Source organism: Castor canadensis, chromosome 4 (genome assembly GCF_047511655.1).
Source record: "Castor canadensis chromosome 4, mCasCan1.hap1v2, whole genome shotgun sequence".
Lineage (NCBI taxonomy): Eukaryota > Metazoa > Chordata > Mammalia > Rodentia > Castoridae > Castor > Castor canadensis.
Window position 1 is genome coordinate 174,167,847 of NC_133389.1, and position 20,182 is coordinate 174,188,028.

The 20,182-nt window shown below is 35.1% G+C and overlaps 1 protein-coding gene across 14 annotated transcripts in view; it reads left to right on the forward strand.

Annotated features, from left to right (window-relative positions):
* Positions 1-19,334, forward strand: part of Mff (mitochondrial fission factor) — a 33,809-nt gene extending 14,475 nt beyond the window's left edge. For 4 of the 14 annotated variants that reach the window (XM_020179949.2, XM_020179945.2, XM_020179948.2 and 1 more), the window contains 7 exons: positions 970-1,058; positions 3,410-3,484; positions 8,376-8,534; positions 12,289-12,321; positions 13,658-13,717; positions 16,797-16,881; positions 18,169-19,334. In XM_020179949.2, the coding sequence (XP_020035538.1) occupies positions 970-1,058; positions 3,410-3,484; positions 8,376-8,534; positions 12,289-12,321; positions 13,658-13,717; positions 16,797-16,881; positions 18,169-18,300 (633 nt within the window). In that variant the 3' untranslated portion in view covers positions 18,301-19,334. The remainder of the gene's footprint in view (positions 1-969; positions 1,059-3,409; positions 3,485-8,375; positions 8,535-12,288; positions 12,322-13,657; positions 13,718-16,796; positions 16,882-18,168) is intronic. The other 10 variants (XM_020179946.2, XM_074071883.1, XM_020179947.2 and 7 more) reach the window with 10 other exon arrangements.
* Positions 19,335-20,182: the final 848 nt, after the last annotated feature.

The following is a 20,182-nucleotide window of genomic DNA, read 5'->3' on the forward strand; positions in this document are numbered from 1 at the left end:
GCAGTAGACTTAGGATCCTCTAAGTTCTGTTAAGGCTGTGTTGAGGTAATAAACATTTGTTTCTATCCTACTTAATTTCAGTTCTCACAACTTAGCAGGAGAAATGGTTCTAATTTAATAATTCATTTGCATCCCTGCTACATGGAAGAGCTATTCTGCTTTAAGGAAAGCAAGCACAACCCTAGAGTAGGTGGGAACGGAAGTATCTGTCAGATTCTTACATATCAACCCAGTACTGTTTCACTGTGTTTGAATAAAATGTACTTTATTGTGGAGATGTTAAATTTTATATGTAAATGCTTAAGGTAGGTTTACCTTAAAAAGCTCTTACTGTAGGAGGCTCCAAACTGACTCCTCTTTTCCGAAGTTATTTTGTTTCATTGATCCTCCCTCAGCCTCTTTCTAGCAATCATTGTTTGATCATTGTTCACCTGGTGTCTTGTTCATGTACTGTATAGTTAGGCCTACAATGACCTACGTGAACATGTGCAAACTTATTTTCTTATCATTAATCCCTAATGATAAGACAACTAATTTTTCAGAATTTGCATTGTATAATTTAGAGATGATTTAAAGTATGGGGAATGAAGTACATAATCCCGTGCTGTTTTATATAAGGTACTTGAGCATCTCATGATCGAGGTATCTGCTGGGGGGCCTGGAGCCAGTCCCCTCAGTTACCGAGAGATGACAGTTTTCCCAAGCAAGATTGATAGTTACTTAAAAAGAAACTAGAGTAGCTTTTATCTGAAAGTAGACCAGCATTCCTAAGTTGATCTGCATTTAATAATCATAGGTTTAAAAAACACACTATTCTATCTGTAATACACATGGCTGGCAGGAATTCTTGGTTCCTCATAATTTTTGTGAGGAGCCTTGGATTAAGGCTGATTTGATGGTACTGGAGAATGTTTACTAAAGGCTATAAGAGTATTTTCTGTTCCCTTCCTTTTCTTTGTGCATTAACAGATTCGTGCAGTTGGCAGGCTAAAAAGAGAGCGTTCTATGAGTGAAAATGCTGTTCGCCAAAATGGACAGCTGGTCAGAAATGATTCCATGTGAGTACAACCACTATGCATTGTATCTTCTTTATGAATTTTCTCTGTATAGTGTCTCTACGCATCTTTTTCTAAGGAATTACTTCCTGTAGGTTTTGAAATCTTTACATTTACAAAAATTTTACACTTTTGCTGTATGTTTTAAGTCATCAAATCAGATCATTTTGTGAGAATTTTTCAGTGATATCCTTTTCTGTGCGTCTGATGCTTTTCTGTAAGCGCAGTTTGCTTATTTGGGAACTCTATGAAGTATACTTATTACAAAGTGGTAAACATAAGTGCTCAGTTCTATCAGGCTCATGAATGTTTGATTGGCATGTCAAACAGACAATCAAAAGGGAAACAGTACAATGTCTCTAAGTTACCTTGTCATGAGATGTGAACCAGCCATCTCTGGGGCTGTTTCCAGTGAATTGTGCTAAAAGTACAATATAGATAAGTGGAATTTTCCTTAACAGGAGTGGTGCTTTACCTTTGTGCCTCCTGATTTGTGAATTGTTAGGCCCCTTTCATTTTCAAAAACTGTATACATTGCTTAAAGGACTGTTGTTGAAACCTTTCTCATTCGGCTATATTAGTACACCCTGATATTAAAGCAACCATGAAATGTTTCAGATCAGAGTCACTGAAATTAATTTTTACAAGGAAAATACCCTTGGAAACTGGTCAGAATTTTAAATCTTAAAGCCATTGGCAGTAATGCATTTTCAATATTAGGTTTCAGTATTTAGGTTGTCTACATAAATGAATATTCTTTCTCATTAATTTTTTTTGATCAGTTGCCATGAACTCTTCATGAGTTCTGTGATATCAAACATCATAATAGCTTCTCTGGAAACTCTCAAAAGAATCAGATGATACATCTCTTCTGATCACTTGCAGATTAGGTAAAAGCAAAACATTTAGCTTTGTATACAAAATAACTGGAGCATAATACAATTATACTATTTATAATCTACCATATTAAGTTCTAGTTTAGAGTTTAGGGTTGCAGAAGGGGCTTTGATGGGGACATGGACTTTAATATTCAGGATGGAAAGAAGACTTTCATATATTTTTATCCTTGCTTCAAAAGAAGTGTGAGGAACATGTTCGCTGGCATTTCCAGCCAATTAATGAAGTTCCAAATTCAATGTAAATGATTTGCTTACTTAATTGAAACTCCGTTTGCTATGTTAGGTGCAAGTAAAAACTATAATTGCTCTGATTTCTGATTTCTTGGAGTCTCCTAAAGTAACTATAGTTATTCTGAAGGATTATATAGAAAAAAATCAAGTTAAAATGAATACATATCTCCTTCAGGGAAGACTTGTCTGAATGACTCAACCATTATTATTATCATCAATTTTTTTATGGTGAAATGTGTATTTCCCTGAATGTATCTGGTTGGCATATGTGATGTTAACAGGTCCGTGAAATTAAGATTTCTAGAATATTTCCAAACATCGTACAAATAGTGAAAATGCTCCATAATTTATGACTAAGATAGATTAAACATACAATTAAGGGCTTTAGTTATATTTTACTACTAACTTTTTTTAAGACAACAAAGATTTCTAACTTTTCCACTATAAAGATGTGGCTTACTGTTTGGGTCCTTAATTACTTTGACATTTCATGTCAGCAAAGTAAAAAATAGAATTATTTTAGTATAGTATCACATTTTCTCAAAGCATGTACTACTGGTAGCCGAATTTAGCTGAAGAGAAAGGAAACAGCCCTATATGTATGAAAACCTACTGGCAATGTCTGTATTTACTAAAACTGAAAATCTCATGTTTTTTAAAAAATCTCATTTTGGGTAGGAAAAGTAACATGAATCTTTAACTCTACATTTTCATAGTGAAATGCTTGACCTTACTTTACCATACTTTTTTGTCACGGTTGTTACAAATGTTGCCCCTTTTTCCCCTTCTGTTGTTAATTTTGTAATTCATCTTTAAAAAAACTAGTGTATTTTATAAGCCTTAGAAATTTTGCGTAATGAGCATATTACATATTGAATGTTTTTAATGTGATAAGGAGGAAACAATATAACATTATATTATTTAACTCTTGCCTTCTTTACTTACTTCAGTCTTTTCTTTGTAACTTTAGATTGATTATGCATCATAATGCATGAACTTTTGCCTGCCTCCACTTTATTTTATTCCATGGCTCTAAGAATAAAAGTGCAAATTGTTATAAGATTAGGAGCAATGGGCTTTATTTTCTCAATTACTTTGAGGATCAGTAAGATTGATCACTGTCACCTATTGTCATAAAAATGAATTCTGACAGTAGAATCACATCTAGCTTTTCTTTGTGTTATCTAAGCTGAATATGTAAAAGAAGCATAATTATTATTTAAGGTGGCACAGATCAGATTCTGCCCCAAGAAATAAAATTTCAAGGTTCCAGGCATCGATTTCTGCACCGGAATACACGTAAGATTTTATCTGCTCTGCTTTTCCCAATAGGAGTTGTTTTAATTTTGCAGGCTTGTTAATACTGATGTATTTCACTAGGTAATTGGCATATAATACCCTAATTTTCTTACTGTTTGGCTTTTTAGTACTTGTCTTTGAGGATTTCTCAAACTGTCCTTGTATACTTTTTTTAAGAAAACAAGCAAACAAATGAAAGACCAACAAAGGAATTTCTTATGGCTTTGAGTACTGGTGAAAGCAAAATGAAGTAATTGCACATAAGGACTGAGCATTGCTTTCTACTTTTCTTTATTTTGCTTTAACTGGCCTATTCATTTCCTGCAGCGTCTACTTAATTAGGTTCAGTAACCTTAGTCATTTTTCACATTTCAGCACACCATCTTTTGGTCTTTTCTTTCCTTTTTTTTAATTGAGGAGAATGCAGTCTTTAGTGGGGTTTGTCATCAAGTTGTCTTTCTGGTTTTTTTTTAATTCTGTAGATTAAAATTACGTTTGAAAGAATTTGTTGAGATTATTAAACCCACATTTTCTGTAAATATGACAAAAGAAGGTATGGGAATGACTGCTTTCTCTTGAGGGGGAATTTTTGTGTGCATAAGTATAAAAATTCAGCAGGTCTTGGGATGTAGCACAGTGGCAGAATACTCAGCCAGCAAGTACAAGGCCCTGGTTCAATCCCAAGCACTGAAGGAAAAAAAAAAAAAAAAACATTGAGCAACAGAAGAAAACACAGTGGCAGTCAGTGACATGTCTTCTGGTTTTATTGCTTCTAGGAACTAGGAAATTGCATCAATAGTAGCAGCAAATTAAATTTTCTCTCTATTTAAAATTCCAAGAGAAATTAATGCAGTGTTGTTTCAGTGAAAATTTTTTTCTATCCTTTTTTGCTTGTATTATTTTTTGAAAGAGGCTAATGTCTCATGAAAGATATTAACCTGACAGTTTGAGAAACATTTCTGTGAAAACTCATAGGGAAAAGCTATTTGGCTTTTAACTTAACCTTTTATGAGTTATGCCACATAAATTTTAATTTAAACTTCTGCCATTAATTAGCATTGTGTACTTAACTCTTAGGTAGTAACATTCATGTAAGCATGATGTAGAACTATTACTAATAAAATAACATGATAAGTATCACAGTGCTATAAATTTAATCTTTGTTTTTTAAAAAGGCAAAGTTAAGATTCTGTTTTATAACATTACTAGGGAACAATTTATTCTCAAAATGCATTTTTATTAAATTGCTAATATTGTGGTATTTGCTTAAGTTATTTCCACGCACTTGCATTGTGTTTACGTTTTTATTTTTCACAGTAGTTCACTTGTTAAAATCAAACGTTAGAAAAATGAAAAAATCACTAAACCTTGGCCAGGCATATGAGTCAAAAGTTAAAACTCAACTCTTAAACCACTATTTCCCTCTACACTTGATACCAATAGACATTTCAACTGGAGTTGATTGGGAAAATGGGGATTACTTTTCTTTGTTCTTAAATGTTTTTGTGAAAAGACAAGTCTGCCTAAAGTTTTAAAAAAGAAAAAAAGAATTGCTAAATTATTTACTGCTTCTGATTTTTGAGGTAGTTTTGGTCATCTTGTAATCATTCAGTTCCTCCATAAATGGAAATAAATGTTAACTATAAAGAACATTTATCTATACATATACTGTCAAAAGCAATAACCATTTAAAAATAATACTTCCTGTCCTGTTTTTGTTGTTTATGGAGGGTTGCCATATAAAGGAATAAAGAGTTAAATTTTTCATTAATATTTGAAGTTTTAATTCCTTTTGAGAAACAACCACATGCTCAAATCTTTTCTTTTTTTGTAGTGGTACTGAGGTTTGAACTTTGATGCTTGCTACGCAAGTGCTCTACCACTTGAGACACACCCTCAGCCCTTTATGATTTGGGTTGGTTTTTTTTGTTTGTTTTGTTTTCAGATAGGGTCTCACCAAGTTTTCCAGACTGACCTTGGACCACGATCCTTCTACTTCCACCTCCTAACTAGCTGGTATTATAGGCATGCTCCTCGCCTATAATCCCAAACCTATAGTTTGGTTTTTTTGCAATAGGGTCTTGCTAATTTTTTGTCTAGGCTGGTCTTGAACCTGAATCCTCCAGTCTCTACTTACAGAGTAGCTGAGACCAAATACTTTTCTGAGACTGGTCTTTGATTAAATTAACATTTTCACTAGTATTAACAGAGACTTAATTTTACAGGCTAGGAGTGCACAAGACCCTGGGTTCAGTGGCTAGTGAACTCCCCACACACACAAAAAAAGATGCATTTCATTTGTTTCTAAGATTTAATTATTTCATCCTATCATTGTACATAAATATTTTTTCTTAAGTTACAATTTAGGCTCATGTAAGTGATTTTTTTCTGTTTTATTGTCATACTCTAATTTCGTGTCATCATAGAATCTTAGGAGGTTTTATATATTTTTTTATATTTTCATTTTTTATTTGATTTCTCTGATATATATCATAATCATTGCTATATAGTATCTGTAGATTGTATTAGAACCCAACCTTCTGTTTATTCCATCTTAAGAATTGTTTGTCATCAATCTAAATTACTTTATGCTTGGTTATTTTATAAGATGACCGTCTTGTTTCCTGTGCACAGACAGAAAATATTTGCACTTTACAATTTAAGATAAACAATTCTTAATGGTTGGTTTTAGTAAAATGATTTCTCTCAGAGAAAAATAACTCTTTCCTTTTATTTCTTGTATTTTATTTTGAGTTTTGAGATTGGCTCTTGCTATGTATCTCAGGCTGACCAGAAACTTACTATGTAGCCCAAGCTGACCTCAAACTTGCTATCTCCTGCCTCAGCCTCCCAAGTGCTGGCATATCAGGTATGCTCCACCATACCTGGCTCCTTTCAATTTTTAACAGGCAAAAATTATCAAACTTTCCATAAGTTTGGATTTAATTCAGTGACATCATTCCTTTAGAGGAATTTTTCTAATTATTGATTATTATAACATTCATATTAGCTAGTTTGTTAAAACAAAATGATGTACAAAGTGTCCAATTTAAGCTCCAGAAGTTCAAAGTACTAATTAGTCTTTTAAAACTTGCTTAAGTACAAGTGTGTTGGCAGCTTCTATCAAGAAGAGCATAGATAGATTGTTTATATTTATTCTGATCTAGTCATTCTAAATTCTGCCTCTGGTGACACTTTATAAACATGAACTCAATCTGGTTTCTTGCAAACACAGAAACTAGGTTTTCTTTGTACTACCTAAAAAAGAATTCTGAATGTAAGACTACCACATAGACTTTGGGCCCCAGATATGTTGGAGGTTTTGTTTCTTTTTTTTTCCCCCCCTGGGAAGATGTTTTGTTTGGGTTTTGGGGGTTCTTGTTTTCTTATACCTTCTCTAGGATGCCTAGTTTGGGTTTTATGAACTCCTATGGGTCATTTGATATACTGGCAAAAGTACGAGCCGTAAGACAGCATCTGAAAATTTCAGCTTACCTCAACACCATTAGGGCTAATTCCTGTGATGAATCAGCAGCCTTAGTAGATTTATTGCAGAATATGCCAAGTATTGGTTTAGATCTTTCTCTTCTAAGTAATCTTTGGAAAACAAAATTTTCATGTTTACTGTACCTCTGTCTTTAAATCAAGACACTGAAAATTATTCATTAAATTATGGAGATTTTGTTTGTTAATTTTCTAGGACTCTAGGAATTAGATGACGGTAACTCTACTTTCAAAATTATTCCACTTAATTTGTAGATTCCAAGCAAACACATGTTATATTAGGAAAGATTATACAGTGAATACGATTTTTCATCTTCAGAGCACTTGTTCACCATCTGCTCTGCTTGATTTTTCTTTTGAACATAATACACAAGGATTAAGTTTACCCTAACGTGTTTTGCCCATTGAGTGTTGAACTCTCATCCCAGTGTCCTAGTCTTCGTAACAAACCAAATGGCAAGTCCGTATGTCTGTTAAATACCTCAAATAGCTAATCATGCTTCAATATTAAGCAGCTTTCTGAAAATACTGACAGCGATCCTAAAGAGTTAAGGTTAGACTGTACAAAATGCTTCATTCAAATGTGGACCGCTGTCAGGAAGCACAGGCAGTGGGCCAAAAGAAATTGTGAATTCAGCTCACACGTGAAAGAATTAAGGTTACTGTCATTGAGAAGCCCAGAGGTGGTTATTTTTCAGCCATCTTAATTAAAGTATTCCTGCCTTCTTTTGCCTTGTTCCTGGAACTGGAAATGCTTTTATATTTTAGTCATCTAGTCAAAGAACATGTGCTTTACTATAATTAAACAATCAAAATGCTTTTGTTACAGTTTTCTGAGTCTTTAATTCATCTTTAAATTAATGTAATTTACTTATCATAAACTCAGATTGCTTCATTGTCTTTTTATTTGTGAAGTATTTGAAGTGGCATTTTAATGGAATCAGTTTAGATTCAAGTGTTTGGATTTTGGCACCTATATGGCAGAATTCTCTATCCCGCGCTTCTGATCGTAAGCTGATAGCAGTGTTTCTCAGAGGTTTTGTATATGAATTAGAATCTGTGCTATGGGAAATAAAGAAAGCTGCTTCTCCAAAGCTAAGGATTGAATATATTCATTGCTGAGTATTCTTTCCTCTCCAAAGTTGTTCTTTCGTATTTAGTTTTTTTATTTTGATGTTTAGGGTTACAAAATTGCATATGCTACATGTAGCTGTTTTTATTTTTTAAACAATTCAAAATGTTAACTTCTTTTGTTTGGCTTTTCTTGGGGGAGAGTAGAGGGTGGGAAAGAGGGCAAGAAAACTAAGATGAAAAACTGCTCGGATGAAGTCTTATGAAAATCTGACTTGAGTATTTTTCTCTTCATTTGCTGTGCTTACGTAAACAGTGTGACACCGTCGCCACCACAGACTCGGGTCTGTCCTCCCCATATGTTACCTGAAGATGGAGCTAATCTTTCCTCTGCTCGTGGCATTTTGTCGCTTATCCAGTCTTCTACTCGTAGGGCTTACCAGCAGATCTTGGATGTGCTGGATGAAAATCGCAGGTGATTGGCCATCAGTGACTCTTGCCAGCTTTGTTTCATACTTTCTGACTCCTTATTTAGTGGACTGTGGTGTCTTTCTTTTATGTTTGCACCTTCTAGTCCCTTTCTAAGATGCAGTGGTTTGAAATGGCTTGCTTTGCTTTCTTTTAATTTGATATTATTGTCCAAAATTCACATTTCACAAGATTGTCAGCTTTCCTACACTCAGAGTATTTAGTCCCTACACACAGGAAGTATAATGATGTTTTCAAAGGCCTTGCTGGCCTATTCTGAGTAGTTGGTTCCATTTGGGGCTGTTAAGGGTAATGTGGGATTGAGTGTGGAATGTGGACTGAGGCATGCTAGTTTCTTTTAGTCAGTCTCGATTTAATAACATGCTACCAATATAGTTGAATTAATAAAGCAAGTATGTGAAGGAGATATCATTTTTAGCTGCTAGCTTCTCCCTTTCCTCTTAGCAATGGATTTCTAGGCCTGTACTAAAAGTCCCAGATACTATTATCTTTTTGATAATATTTTTCAATATTGATAGATAGCTTATTTCACTTTTGAGTATCTCCAAATAAAATCACTAGTGTACCTCAGTTTTTCATACAGTTTTTGTTTGGCAATCATTTCAAATACTTTTTGAAGTATTTATATTACAGTGTTTTTAAAAATTAGGGATACTTTTTTGGCATGGTGTAGGAAAGGTTGAAAGTCAGCTTCATTTCAACTCTGAACATTTCTCTGGTGGCTTCTGAGAGTCAGTGTTTCATTATTTCATTAGACTGCTAATTTTCGCATTTTGAAGAATTCAATAAATTTAGCCAACCTTCCCAATAAGCCTTACAGAAACTGCTATGGTCTTGTGGTTTGCTCTGATTGTTTTTTCTCCTGGCACGCATTTAGTTCTCATGCAGACCCAGCTCTTTTACCATGCTTCTTGAGCATTGACTGTACTACACACAATGCTGAATCTAGGGCCTTTCTGGGTGTCCCCAGGGGTAAGACAGGAGTACACATTTGGACATTTGGGCCTGAGGACTTCAAGCTGCACTAAGAATTGCTTATAGAGAAACTCATGGTATGGAGGGAGAATCATATATACTGCACATGGATGTACATATTATATATAATAAAAATATAAAATATCATTTATATAACATATATATGTTTATTTTACCCACCACGAGTCCCTTTTATGCTCCCCTGTATGCTTCAGAGACTATATTGTACTATTTGGAAGCTGTAAGAAGCAGCAAAGTTCAGAAGAAAAAGAACAGAGTCAGAGAGTCAGTCAGATTCATTCTTGATCCACTCCACTATGGAGCTGCATGAGAGCCTTGAGCAAGTTGCTTATCTTCTCTGGGCCTCCTTTTCCTCACCTGTTAAAAGAAGCTTATTAGTGAAGTAGGAGAACCTTCAAATGATATTAAATGTAAAGTACCTAGCCCTAAGAAGTAATTTCTGTGAAGGCCTATTTTAACATCCCTCCTTTAAACAGATTTACTCAGATATCATGTCTTTAACTTTTTCATTACAGTAGGCCCTTAGAAGAGAACAGATAATTAGGTCAGAATATATCATATCAAATGCTATTACCTAGAAAATATCCAAATGAGAGAAAGTATTTCCAAGCCCTGTGTAAATTTAAATACTAGCTATATGACAGAGTTCCATCTCCCACCAAAGTATACACAGTTCAAATGCAGTGATAAAGAACTTGTAAAAATAGGTTTTTTTTTTCTATCATGGAAAAAAGATTACCTAAAGTTCAAACTTATAAAATCAGAAATCTTACTGATAGAAACTTTACCCTGTACTCTTTTGCTGTTTGAAATTCTAAGTAAAATTTTATTTTTTTATATTGTAACGAATTGGCAACTTTTAAATCTTTCTTCTGGGGCTAGGCATGCTTATAATCCCAGTTACTCAGGAGGCAGAGTTCCTGTGAACCTTTGTTCAAGGCCAGCTCCAGCAAAAAAGTTAACAAGGCTTCATCTCAACAAATAAGCCTGTCTGATTATAGATTCATGCCTATAATCCCATCTACACAGGAGGCAAAGGTGGGATCACAGTTCCAGGCCAGCCTGAGCAAAAGCAAGGCCCTATCTTAAAAAAACTAATAAAGCAAAAGGGGCGGGAGGCAGGCTTAGGTGGCAGAGTGCCTGCCTAAGTACAAGACCTGAGTTAAAAACCCAGAACTGCCAAAAAATAAATAAATAAATACATAAGTTTGTAAATTCCTTTTCCAGAAGGAATTTTCTTGTTCACCTAAATAAGATTTTTTTTTAATATGAGAAGAGTCGTATAATACTACTTTGCTCCTGTATCTATTCCATCAGCTCTTACCTTGGAGCCTGGAGGGTTAGGTTTTCAGCGGCTTATTGGTGCATCCATTACCCGAAGGTTTCTTCTAAGTGCGTATTCTAAGGCTGGGGCCGAATGGTACAGCACTTGCCTAACAAGCATGAGGCCCTGAGTTTAGCACCCAGTATTGCCAAAATAAACAAATAAGGTGAGCTAGCAAATCTCTTATGATCTAAATTCTTAAGTGCCAAATCAGTTTTTGTTTCTACTATGAGAAGTGTCTAGCATGACTTTTCAGATACAAGATACAGGAATGTGAAATTTGGATAATGTTCTACTTGCATGGTTATAAAATAATACTGCTTATAAAGTTTTAAGTGCTTTTGTGTTCCTTGCTCTGTGCATCATTTTTTTTCTTTTCTATTTTGTTACTCTTGGCTATTAGGCTAATGCAGTATCTTCCATCTTATGCTGTTGCATTGAGTACAGTAAATTTAAACTACAGTTATTTGTCAGAAAGAGAAAAGTTTTCTGCCTGTTATATTATCATAAAATAATGCAAATTCACAGTTGCTCAACACAAGAACTATTTTTAGTTTATACTTTCAGGGATACTGTCAAAGGTTTGTTACATACTGTGTTTTTTCTCATCTTACAGTGAACTTGGTTTAGATGATCTAAGCAAAGCTCAATTGAAAACCACATTAAATTCTAGGTGCACATTAGAACTACCAGTAGCCAGTGCTGTACATTTGGAAAACTGTGTAAAAAATTAACCAGAACACCTAGGACAGGCGTTTTGATTTAGTCCTTTGCTGGGTAGGAATTGCCTGTCTCTTCCTACATTTGTTAGAGCTGTGTGGCTCATTCTCCAATACAAAATAATAATACTTTAAAAAAGAAACTTAGTTTGTATGTATTAACATTTTTTAATATTGATGGATGAATTGTGCTTAATTTTTATTTCAGGACAGTCATAATTGTTTTTATAGTTTTTCCATAGCAGATTGTATTAGCTTTGAGTGAATAGAGAAGAAACTAATGCATGAATTTATATTTTTGGCAGGTATCCCTATAAATACATAACTTGGAAAGCCTATAACTGCAGAGTTGTAGTTGATACCGTATTTGTTATATGTAATTTTTCTTTTTTAAAAATGTAGAATTTCTGGTCCCCCAATTAAGCTGTTTATTTACTGTAGCAATTTATACTTTTGTAGGAAGGAAACTCATGATTCTGTTAATTAGAGCCATATATGACTCAAAAATGTCAGTATGCAAGTCAATGCTGAAACTTGATCGTCTTGGGTTTCCTTCCCTTTTGCCACTCTAATTACAAAACATTGAAAGATTTCTCTTATACGTTAAATCATACTTATGGTAGAAAGTGGTACTTGAATGAAGTTTCTAACTGCCAAATACCTGTCTAATTTACTTTTATATTATATGTGTCAATTGCCAGTGTGAGAAGACAAAATGAAATACGTTGTGAAAGGTAACTGTATTATTTTCTGACTCTGCATTATAAAGGGAAATCTGTGTGGTGGAATATGTTGATATGGCAGACCCATGTGGCCATATTAGTACACATTAAACAGACAAAAAAGCTGTAGAAAGCACCAGGCAGAGGCTTCATTTAGTTAGCCATTCTCATGTTGGTGTCTTTTAAAACTGCAGTTGGTTAATGGTTTTCCTAATTTCACAAAGTAAATATTTGAGTAACATGAGATGAATTTGAAACTCTGAAGCATAAGTGATTTCTCAGTACCTTAGCAAACAAAATGAAAGTCAAATAAGCCTCCCCCAGAAATCTCTGAATCCTTTTCCCCTAGGCTGAAGAAGTATTCCTTAAGTACCTGTAGTACTGTGGAAACTAAACATTGAAAGTTTCTTGCATAAATTGACTTGTTAGAAAACAGTGATTTTTATTCTATATAACTGTGCCAACTTCAGGAAAAAAAAATAGTACATTTGGTATTAAACATCTACTATAATTGTTGCTTTGATACTTAAATTCAGACAAAACCTGATCAGTTACTTAGAGAATGAGGCATTCAAAATAGGATTTATTGGGAAGGTTCCTGCTTAACTCGGTAGAGAAGTACTATAGAGCCAGAGTATGTGCTGAGACTGAGTGAAAAGCCCCACAGTTTTCCAGTTCACCTTGGTCCTTGTTCCCAGCAGCCCTGTGTATCACTCCTGGTTGTCTCTAGATTAGACTCCCTTTCAGTAATGTGCTGCTGTGTGGTCCCTGGACTTCCCAGCTCTGGAACTGAGTGTGTTTTCAGTCTGGAGAGCTGAGGATTTGAATGAGATATAGTTGCATTAAGACATCAGGCATGGAACAGAGCTAATGAGGTGGGAGGGAAGAAACTGTGAGAAATGGGGTTTTCTTTAAATTCATAACCTTTCAGATAGAGCTGTTGACATCAACAAGCAACCATGTAGGTACTACTAACAGGTTCTTGAGATACTTTTAAAGTTGCTAGTGACTTTTTTCCCCCAACTGGAAGAGAGGAATTACACTTTTTAGACCCAGTTGTTCTCTGACTTGAATTTCATTAAGTATGACCACCAAAAAGAATTACATGTTGGTGCTATTTTGTCACATACTTCCTTTTCTTTAATTGTGAAATGTTACACTTATGAAAATCATAAAATGGAGGACATATGAGACAAAGATTTTCAAAGTATTTGAGAGATATTATATTGTATTGAAGCATACAATATAATCCTATTTGACATTTATTTGTCTTGTTTTTGCTTTTATTTTATTACTTCTCTGTTTCCTGATTCTGTCTTGTGCCTTCTCCCGCAAAAACCTGCCTTAGACCTGTGTTGCGTGGTGGGTCTGCTGCCGCCACTTCTAATCCTCATCATGACAACGTCAGGTAACTTTCGAGACTTTGTGATTATCAGGGGGATGCAAAATTGATGGAATTTACATTCTGCAGGACGTTAAGGTGCAGTGCCATGACCTTTATGTTACGGCTGGAACCTCTGCAGCTTTCCCTCAGGAGTAACAATCCTGCTTCTCTCCAAGGGGTTGTGACAGTTGGCCACCAGGGTATGGGGAAGTGTTTAATAATTACGTGATGGTGTGGTAGAAATGGCTGAGATAATTAAATACAGTTTTAATAGCTTGCAGGAGATCATGCTAAAACACAGAAAAAATAATCTTAAATCTTGTTTTACATTTATCGTTTAGTTGTTGCCTCCATTCTGCCCATTATTTCCTTTTTAGTTGTAATTACCTGGAATGTCACTTTAGTGTGTAGATTATCCTAACTATAAGGCACCATCTTGAATTGGGGGAACAGCACATGGACAACCTAGCAGTTTGCAAAGTTCAACATTTAAAAAGGGAATTTCATTTTAAGCATTTTTATCATCTGTCAGTTTCAGCCTTTTGTCTCTTATTTTTCCCTTTTCATACTCTCAGACATGCTTAGCTTGTGTATTTCTTTCTTCCTGTCATGTACAGGGCAAATAGAAAGGCTCGTGCAAGTATTTAAGGTTCTCAAGAGCCAAAATCCTCTTCTGGAAAAACAAAAGCCAAAGCTGGTTGGTATTTATAGATAGTGTTACTCTAATTTTTCAGAGCCAGTTTTGTTTGTTTTAAGCAGAAATGTGTCTGGCAGCAGATTTTACACTGGCAGCATCATTTCTGCTACGGGAAGAAGTTGGTCCGTGCCTGACCAAGAGAGAAGGAAACACGTCAGTTCTCACTAACAGAGAACTCCTGCTGGAGGGGGTGAAGCATCTGATCACTCTGCCGACCTGTTCTTTTACAGTCTTCATTTAAGCCCATCTGACTTTCCCACATATTTTTGTCTGAAGTTTGTGATCACTTTATCTTTCTGTGAAAGTATTTTCAGCCAATGATTTAACTTAGCACTTCTTACAGAGGTTTGTTTGGTTTTGGTTTTGGTGATAGTGGGGTTTCAATGCAGGACCTCGCACTTGCTTGGCAAGCACCCTACCACTTGAACCACATCCTCAGCCCTTTTTGCTTTCATTATTTTTCAAAACTAGGGTCTCACACAATTGCCCAGACTGGCCTCACTCAAACTGTGATCCTCCTACCTATGCTTCTCCTGTAGCTAGGATTACAGAAGTACACCACCACATCCTGCTTCGTTGTTGAGATGGGGATTCTCAATTAGCTTTTTTGCCCAGGCAAGTGCCAACATACCCAGCCCTCTTAACAGTTTTCAATTCTGAGAAGTGCCAGGTTTTAGTTTAAAATAATTTTATAAGGTAAGATGAATGATATTCGTAACCTCTTTTGCCGTATCCTTAGATTTCTTTGCAAATGAAGATTTTTAATAGATTTGTGAAACCTTAGTTAATTCAAGATTTAAATTGTGAGTTATTTCTTTCATTTATACTTCATTATCTATGCTTAAGCCATGTTCCTTTACCTTAAGGCAATTGCTGCTATTGTTTGAGTTCTCTACCCTCCCCCACAAATTATTCATGTCATATGTGACCTCAGGGAAATAGAACCTTTATTTTGAGAATGAAGTGTAGAAAATAGGAATCCTTAAGCCTTGTTTTTTCCACCAGTGATTTTCTACTTCTGGGAGTTTGTTTTGTTTGAACCCAGGGACTCACTCACTGTACAAACTCTACCACCGAGCTGCACGCAGCCCCCATATCCAAGACAACAGTTTACTCAGTTTACTATAGTGCCAGCTTCTACTTACAAACTGACAATTTTTCTTTTAAGTATTATGCTGTTTCCAAGAAGAAAGGGGCAGTTAAACACAGGCAAGTTAATGTAGCCATAAAAGGGGCATTCAGACATTGTAGATTATCTTTCAGCACATACCATGTATTATTTAAATTCTATTTTGCATATTAAAGTGTTTTTTATTTTCAACAACATTTAAAGCAGGATTTTCTGAATAGACTTATCTTTAACACACCCAGATGAAATACATAATTCTATTCATAGCCCTTTGTGTGGTAGTGGGGTTTTTATAATGTGGGCTGCTGGGAATGTTAGATTAGATGATCCAACTGTTAATACAGAAGAGTGGCTTAATTCAGTTTATTTATATTCAGCTCAATCATAAAAGTTATTGGGTCATTTCACTGAAATAACCATATAGGACACACAGCAGATACACATGTGAACAAGTTTTATGATACATAAATTGTATTTCACTAAAGCTGTTAATTAAGATAAATTTTAAAATATGGAAGTCCAGGCAGAAAGAACGATGGCATTTGTGTGTATTTGTTTTTCAAAAGTTTGTCATTTATTTAAAAATCATTCCTTTTTTAGAAGTGACCGTGTTTGAATAAAAAGCATTGTTTATTAGTGTACTTTCTCTGAATTGTTGTATTGGTTTTCCAGTAGTTACTTTACACTGTCTCTTATTGAGGAGATTTTGTAATTGCTTCCGTGCAGAACACAGTAGAGAGAAAATATTTGGAAATCAGAAGTCAAGAGTGGGAATGACAAAAGAAGAGGCAGTAAAAAGTGAAGGAGAAACACATGATTGGTCTTTTTGTTTTTTTAGTATATTTTGCATTCCCTGCCAGTGAGTCTCTGCCTGTAGAACCACATATGGTCATAATTCACACATAATTCTTGTGTAAGAATTGCATGTTGATTTGTCCTAGAGTGGCAGCTTTTCAAGCCTTTTCAACCAAGGGTCTTTCTTTTTAACCTGGCTGGTCTCTCTGGCTTGAAACTGTCTATTCGTATCTTTAGTCAGGGTTTCTTTTCATTCTCAAAGTGTTAGTACACTTTCCTAGTGTTGTAGATAGTTGTCATCTTAAGCTGCTTCTTTTTTCTTTATTAGTGTCAGTACAAATGTCAAAATATTCTAGTAATTTATGTTGTTAGATAACCAGTCTTTTGAATACTTGTTGGCACATTACAAAACACATTAACATGACTTGACAGTTACTCGTAGTTCTATTTCAATATTAACTTACATTTTCTGTGTCTTCTAGGTATGGCATTTCAAATATAGATGCAACAATTGAAGGAACGTCAGATGACATGACTGTTGTAGATGCAGCTTCATTAAGACGACAGGTATTTAATATACCAAATAAGATGTGATCTAAAGTTATATTCACATAATATTTTAAACTGATAGTTTGCAACATTTTATCACTTTCTAGTCTATGAAACTCATAGAATGAAATATTTTATATGTCAGCTGTTTAATAAGCCACAGTTGATTTTCTCAATTTAATGAAACCACCATCTACATGTTCTTGATCAGGATAAAACAGTGTTACCAAGGTGAATTGATATAATTCTGACTAATAATGAAGAATCGTGACATGTTAGTAAACCAATACAGCAATAAATTGCTTGTCTGGTTTTTGATCTGTGAAAGGATTACTTTAGGGAACTTTGTTACTATGTTTGATGTCTTCATTTTGGAAACCACTGCTTTCAGTTTGCATAGTGTCTCTACATACAAATTTCCTGAATTCTTTTGTAAGTCTTACCTTGGAACTACAATTTCATACCCATGTATATAAATATAAGTATATCTATGCAGTACTGGGGTTTGAACTCAGAGCCTCATGCTTGCTAGGTAGGTGCTGTACTGCTTCAGTCACATCTCCAATCCTACACATCCATATTTTTTAATACATTTTCCTACAACCTGTAGAGTCACACAGACATCCACACATATGAGGAAAGCACATTTGGTATTTGCGTTGTTTATGCCAGTACATGAGAGGGAAACTGGAGGAAACAAAATGTTTTTAAGTAAAGATTAGTGAGGGAACATGAGCTTAAGCAAGGCATCTGTTCATCCCAGCACTATTCACAGTAAGGGCCAACAATTTAGGACTGTGCTGACAGCCAACAGCATTTCTAACAGCTTGGAATCACTGAAGATCTAGGTGGCTTATCACCCACTATAAAATATTGGGCCATCTTGGTAACTCAGAGAGTTGATCAGAGGGCAGTTATACCAAGTTAATGGTAAATACTGAGGCTGGGTGACTAGAAGTTCATGGAAGAGGCATAGAAGAAGTCGGGTCCCACTTTCATCTGCTGTGGTAAGCTTGCCTAAATGAGTATTTCATTTTGTCTACCAGAACAGCCTTGGGTGTGCAGCGGTACCTTTACCTCACAATCTGATCAAGGAAGGCAAATACCCTTTCTAACTCAGAAATATGGAGAAGAGTATTTAAGTAAATTTAAACTGTCATGAGTACTGGTATTTTTATTTATAGTTGTGTTATTTTGTTCCAAATAAAACCATCTTTGTAATAATTCTTTTGACATTATTTAAGAATCTGATCACTGTATTCATTAAAGCTTCAATTTTGTATTTTGTGTTTGTTTTTCACTTAGATAATCAAGCTAAATAGACGTCTACAACTTCTAGAAGAGGAGAACAAAGAACGTGCAAAAAGAGAAATGGTCATGTATTCAATTACTGTAGCATTCTGGCTGCTTAATAGCTGGCTCTGGTTTCGCCGCTAGAGGTAACTTCATTGAAATATATTGTCTCAACAGCTGGAAATATAAAGGATTTGCAAACTTCTTTGTTTCCGTCTTTGCATTGTATGCCGTTTTTTGGTCCATGCCCTGAAAATGGATTTCTTCCAGAGAGCAGGAAGAAGGACATATTTGTAGAAGTAAAGGTATATAGTCTGTTACTCAGCTGTATCACTTTAAAGCAATTCTGCAGTAACACCTACGTAAAATTCTCCTTTTTGCATGCTTTGTAAATAGGCTCTAGGGGTTTTGTTTTGTTTCCTTTTAAGAAATTGATTTTTTTGCCTCATCAGGCTACTCAACTAATTTTCTGAAAGGAAGAGCGGGTGCTGAGAGAATGGATTTAAAAAAGTATTTGTGAAAGAAACAGCGCTTTGTCCTGTTTCTTGGACACTGTTCAACAGTTTTGTTAATAGACATTTTTGCATCCACATTTCAACATTAACATTTTGAATTCCTGGTCTGATGCCAGATTTAAGAAATCAAACCACCTAATCTTCATGATCACCTGTACATACTAAATTAAAATAACTCCTAATAATTTAGCAGTCCTTCTGTGTGCAGTATGTGTGTTCCTTCATTTTGATTTTGCAGATGATTTTCTATAAAGTACATTTTTACTAAGTCCATGTGTGAATTTGAAAAACTGCAGAATAAGGTACAAATGTAGTGTTATTTAATAAACTGTCAACCAAGTAATATTTGTCTATGGAAAGATTTATTTCATCTTATTGTGCAAAGCACTAAGTATCATTTTACCTTATCTGAGTCTTTCTATCTCAAGAGCAAGTAATGCAGTTAAAGGCCTGACAGGCCACAAGCACCTGCTGTGCTTTCTTTCAGATCTGTATCCTGGAAGTGGTGGGCACTGGCTCCATTGTAGGTGGCTTTCTGATTTATTTGCCTCTTAGAAAGTGGTTCGTATTAAAAACCTTGAGTTGTATATCATTTTTCCATTGTATTATATACTTGCTAATATACTATATGTCATGAGAATTAAATACACCAATGAAACCCAAGTCCTGGGTATCTTTATTTCTCAAAACTATTCTTTGTTGTTGTTATTGTTCAAAAATGGGTGGAATTCAGTTGGGTGCAATATCCTTCACACATCTTCAGTTGTCTTTCTACCAAGGCAGTGAGGGAAAAGTAGCTGAGGGAGATTCCTTAGATGTAATGGACCCATGACGTCCATGGGCATATGGTTCCAAGGAAACCATCATTGAAGAGAACTGCGGATGCTCATGATGCAGAGTTCAGGACTCTGGTTTGGTTTGGTTTGTTTTTTGTGGTACAGGGGTTTGAGCTCAGAGCTTCATGCTTGCTCGGCAGACACTCTGCCTTTTGAGCAACTCCACCAACCTGAGTTCATTACTCTAAAATCACTAAAATGTGCCATAAGTCTGAACCTCCATAACTTGAAACTGCAAGAAGTAGGCTACATTGCTGTCGCAGAGATTATTGTTCATGTGGTTGCTGCTTGCCAAAACCCAGATTTTATTTCATACTCTTTATCTTGGATACTGCAGGTGCTTGATTAACTTTTCCCTTAATGCCACCCAACTTCCTCTGAAGACATGCTGCCTTTGAACAAATTTTAAATTGTCATTTATTATTTAAATTAAGGACATTATGTGCCCTTCTTGGCTTGGGAGGATTATCATAACTTAAACATTGCTTTTTGGGAAGTGTATTTTCACAAAATTAAGGGCAGGGAAACACATCAAGTGATGATAATGTGGGACTCTGAGAGCTTTTCCACATCAACTGAGCTGCATAATGCATGCACAGGGATTTAAATTTTTTGGTTTTGAGGTTATTTATTTATTTATTAGCACGCTTGGCCACCACCTTGTATGATAAATCC